At 37.7% G+C, this 4,529-nt stretch overlaps 1 protein-coding gene and 1 long non-coding RNA gene across 2 annotated transcripts; both read right to left on the bottom strand.

Annotated features, from left to right (window-relative positions):
- Positions 1–138: 138 nt before the first annotated feature.
- On the bottom strand, positions 139–3,381 carry LOC106758080. Its single transcript, XM_014640990.2, has one exon. It carries the CDS (start codon positions 3,302–3,304, stop codon positions 425–427), a length of 2,880 nt encoding a protein of 959 aa, XP_014496476.2. The 5' UTR covers positions 3,305–3,381; the 3' UTR covers positions 139–424.
- Positions 3,382–4,068: 687 nt separating this feature from the next.
- Positions 4,069–4,523, bottom strand: LOC111241465. Its single transcript, XR_002667446.1, has 2 exons — positions 4,391–4,523; positions 4,069–4,307 (listed from the first exon to the last, which is right to left on the bottom strand). It is a non-coding gene; the product is annotated as an uncharacterized LOC111241465 (long non-coding RNA).
- Between the last annotated feature and the right edge of the window lie 6 nt (positions 4,524–4,529).

Below are 4,529 nucleotides of genomic sequence, written 5' to 3' on the forward strand. Positions count from 1 at the left end.
TTAAAACTATGATATCATGTCAAAGATCAACACTCCTAAAAGCATAAGCTGCTTGGCAAATCGTTAGTTCAAGAGGGACAACTACAATATGACAACCAGTTAGATGAAGTGATTGCTCCAAAGAAACAGCACACAAAATGAGTAACTAACACAAAAATTCGAATGGTTAAGTTTAACATGAGAAAGATACAGTGGCACCAGAAGCAATATCCATAGATATTTTGTTGTATGTGAAAATAAATAAATGGAAGACCTGCTGCCACAAAAATAACAGAATTTCAACTTCAGCAGTTATGCAGAAACATAAGAAGAAAATAAAATCTCCTAAAATGAAGGAAGCTGAATGATGCATAATACTATTAAGATCTCTGATGAACTCCATGTTCATCGGGTTAGAAATAATTGGATCACAATAGTTTACAAATCACCTAATCATCTTGTTTCCAATGGTCTTTTGCTCTTTTGCTCTATCAATAGATCCCATTTTCTGAAGCCTGATTTGAGCTTTGAACTTAGCTATAAATTCACTGGCTTTCTTATCTACTTCAGAATCCAGATCTGAATCATTGACAAATTCAGGTACCCCACTTTCATCTGAGCTCATCCGAATATTTTCAAGCTCGATATCTGGGTCTTGCTTTGGCAAATTCTTGGTTTCTTCTAGCTTATCTCTTGTTCGATGATTGGAAATTTTAATCTCAGGCTTAGGACAATAAAAATCCAGAGTTTTCTTACTGACTCCTTTCAATGGAAGATCTGGTTCTCCACTTTTCATTTTATCCCTTTTCAATACTGACTCTACATTGTTAACATTCTTTTCAACCTTTTCATCACTTTGCTTGCTAGATGTTTCTCCTATTCTCATTGTCCCTGAAATCAGTCCGCTGCTTCTCCTTGTTCTCACTGATTTTCCCCTTGATGGAGCTTTCACTAGGCTTGGAGATTTTTCTGTGTCTGATTGCATAGCATGAATCCCCGACTCTTTATTGCTTGGGGGATCCTCACCGCCAATCTCATTTAAACTTCTCAAGTCATCATTCAAACTGTTCTTTATGTGATCTGGGAGTGAGGAACCATTAGTATAACCTTGTGCTTGAAATGCTTGCAATGAAGCTTCACTATTCCTTTTTGCCAGAGGTGATGGTGAACTAGAAGAAGATCCATGTGAGCTCTTCTTTTCCCCTAAATCTTCCTTCTCCAAGTTCATATTCTCTGATAAAACAGAATCCAGGGAAGAAGATAAACTTGACTGTGATGAGAAAGATCCCATAGACTGGAAAGACCGTGAGCTGAGCAATTCAAGTTGAGTTTCATCAACCGACACTGGCCTTAAATGTGAAGGACGGGAATCAGCAACATATTTTCCCTTAGATTCCAACATGCCATTTCTAGAAGACATCTGGAAATTCTTCTCTCCCAAATCCACCTCTTGAAAATTCATATTTTCTGAAGCAAGCACGTAGGAAGTCTGCTTTTGTTCCATATCTTCCACTTGGAAATTCACATTTTCTGAAGCTTGCAAATAGGAGGTCTTCTTTTGTCCCATGTCTTCCTCCTCAAAATTCATATTTTCAGTAGTATGCATACGGGAAGTCTTCTGCCCCATGTCTTCCTCTTGGAAGTCCATGTCTGACGAAATTGAATCCAAGGAAGAATAAATTCTTGTGTGTGAAGAGAAGGGTCTCACAGACTGGAAAGATTTTGAACCAAGTGAGTCAAATTGAGCTTCATCAACAGACATTGGCCTGAAATGCGAAGGAAAAGATGCAGCACCATATTTTCCTTTAATTCCTATCCTTCTATTTTTTGATGAAGACCCATGGAAAATCTTCTTCCCCAGATCTATGTTCTGAAAACTTGTATTTTCAGAAGTAGGACCGTAGGAAGCCTTCCTTGTACCCACATCTTCATCTAGGAAGTTCATGATTTCTGAAACAGACACAAAGGAAGTTTTCATTTGCCCCACGTCTTCCTGTTGAAAATTCTTCTTTTCTGAGGCAGACACATAGGAAGCATCCAGTTGCCTCATTTCTTCCTCTTGAGCGTGTATATTATCTGTTGAAATCGAATCCAAGGAAGAATACATATTGTGGGAAGAGAAAGATGGTGTTTCAAATTTAGTTTTATCGACAGAAAGAGGCCTAAAATGTGCATGACGTGTAACATTGCCATATATCTTCTCTCTATCCATCCTTCTATTCCTTGAACGCCATGGAATTGGGGAAGCTGATCCACCACCAGCAGCACTATCACTAAATTGTTTATCCAAATTGGAAGGTCCCAGATCCCCAAATTCCTTATCTCCGCTCTTATCGGAGGCCCTGGAAGAGCCCCTTGAACCTGAACTGGAGTCACTTTCATTGGCATATTTAGGACTATCTACATCTCTTGCAACCGATCTTAAACTGCGAATCGGTAGCCCTAGAGGTTTATAATCAACAACCTCACCACACTCTCCAGTGTTGTAGTTTGGTTGAGCCACAACCACCACTGGCTCACTATGATAGTACTCAGAATTCCAAGCTTGAACTACATTGGTTGCGTTCCCATCACATCCAACAGAAGAATAACCAAAACCATCTTCAGAAATTGGCAAATGGGTTTTGTACTGTTCATCAAAAACACCAACAGTACCACCCCCGTTGGAGCTTACAACCCCAGCCCCCCCATCAAAGTACTGAGGATTCCAACAATGCATCATCCTCTTCTCATCAACCCCACATGGATTTTCATTAGCATTTTCATTTTCATACCCATCATCAAAAATAGTGGAAACAGGAAACACTTTGGACACATAACTAGGTGCAGTGGCATTATCGTCAGCACAAGAAAGAGTGGTTTCTATTTCTACATGTGTGTCAAGTTCTGAATTTCTTCTACTAAACAAACCATAAGTCACAGCAATGCCAATGAAGAGAAGGTGGAGAAGCTCCCAGAACTTGTTGAGTATGGTTTGGCTCACAAAGTCAGGGGCTTGAGAGGGAAAAAGTGGGAGAAGGATGATAAACAGAGCCAAGAAGAGAGCTTTGACGATGAAACCTGAGCAGGACTTACCTTGGTTGGTGGGTTTTGGTTGGATCCGTGAAAGTGGGAAATGGGGTTTGGTGTAAGAGGTTGAATCCGCCATTGATGGGAAAGTAGAGTGAGTGCCCCTTTGCTCTGTGGTGTGAAAGTGTTTGTTTGATTGTTTGTTGGGTGTGTGAGATGGGGAATGAAGAAAGGAAGACTTTGATAACAAGGAAAAGTGCATCTGGTCTGGCACTAACAAGGGAAGACAAAAAACATTATGGTAATTTCCAAACATAATGTAATGACATTCTTACCCCTTTCTTCTTTGTTTGACCTTTGCCCATTATTTGCTTTAAAAACGATTGGGCCAAGCCCAGCCCAAATGCACCATTCTAAAATCTGTAGAACTTCGGTTTTATTAAGGTTCATGACAGATTTCACAGCTTAATGTTTATAAAGATGTATTTACACGGAAATTTTCATATTAATAATGAAATTTGAGCTCTGATTTTTATAACACTTCTTATAAGAAAAAACGGCGAGCGCTATTGTCAGCTGCTCACCCTGAAAATCGGAATTGCTCGTGAATATCAAACTGTTATTGATTTGATGGATATATTGAGCAAATAGATTAATGATTGGAATTCACAACTATCAAATATTTGGTACATCAAAATTGTTACACATTTTAATGCATTCAGATATACAAAATTATATATGAAAATTTCAAAGTGTTTTATAGTTTAATAAACATATTAAAAAATACAGTTTATTAAAAAAATTACACGTATTTTCATTAAAAAATAATTCAGTTTTGTGTTTATTTAAATCATATTTGCATATGACTTTGATAGTTTGATCTATTAGTTATTTATATCCAAAATTATTTATCATCCAGGAGAAACACAATGATAAGAGACGACTGCACAAGGAATAGGTGAAGGAAAAGTTAGGTAACGAGAAATTAGGCCTAAGGTTTCATCAAGTTCAAGTCAATTCTCTCTGTCTCTCTTTTATGAAAGAAGGTAAGATTAAAAGCCAATGTAAACACAACACAGATGACAATAAAGCCCTGTCGGCGCATTTATTCAAGTTTCATACATCATAAAGAATTCATAAGTTCTAGAATCCATGGCATAGAAAAATTTATGCATCAAATTTTACAAGTCCTAAACATCATCAATCAAACTGTTATCTACAACATCTTTATCTAAGCCAAATTGCTCCAAGCTTGTTGATCCTATGACCCTTATAATAGCCCTTTCAGGACCCACCGTCTTCAACCATTCAACATTGACCTATCAAGAAATCATTTCTCTGTAAAAATTCCTTCTACTCTTTCCAATAGTGGAAGAATTCTACGGGGAAGACAGGTGCAAACCTTTGATGCCTCTAGTTTTGAAGAGAGTTACATAGCAGAAGATGATACATTTATTGGAAGTAGAACATAACATTTTATATAGAGTGTTGTTAGGCCAACTTGTAGTAGCAATTATTTTCTGAAAGGAGAAGGTCGTAGC

The sequence above is a fragment of the Vigna radiata genome, chromosome 4 (genome assembly GCF_000741045.1).
Source record: "Vigna radiata var. radiata cultivar VC1973A chromosome 4, Vradiata_ver6, whole genome shotgun sequence".
NCBI classification, from domain to species: domain Eukaryota; kingdom Viridiplantae; phylum Streptophyta; class Magnoliopsida; order Fabales; family Fabaceae; genus Vigna; species Vigna radiata.

Coding starts and splice junctions, on each gene's coding strand:
- LOC106758080 (XM_014640990.2), bottom strand. CDS start 3,304: ATGTTTGGAAATTACCATAATGTTTTTTGTCTTCCCTTGTTAGTGCCA.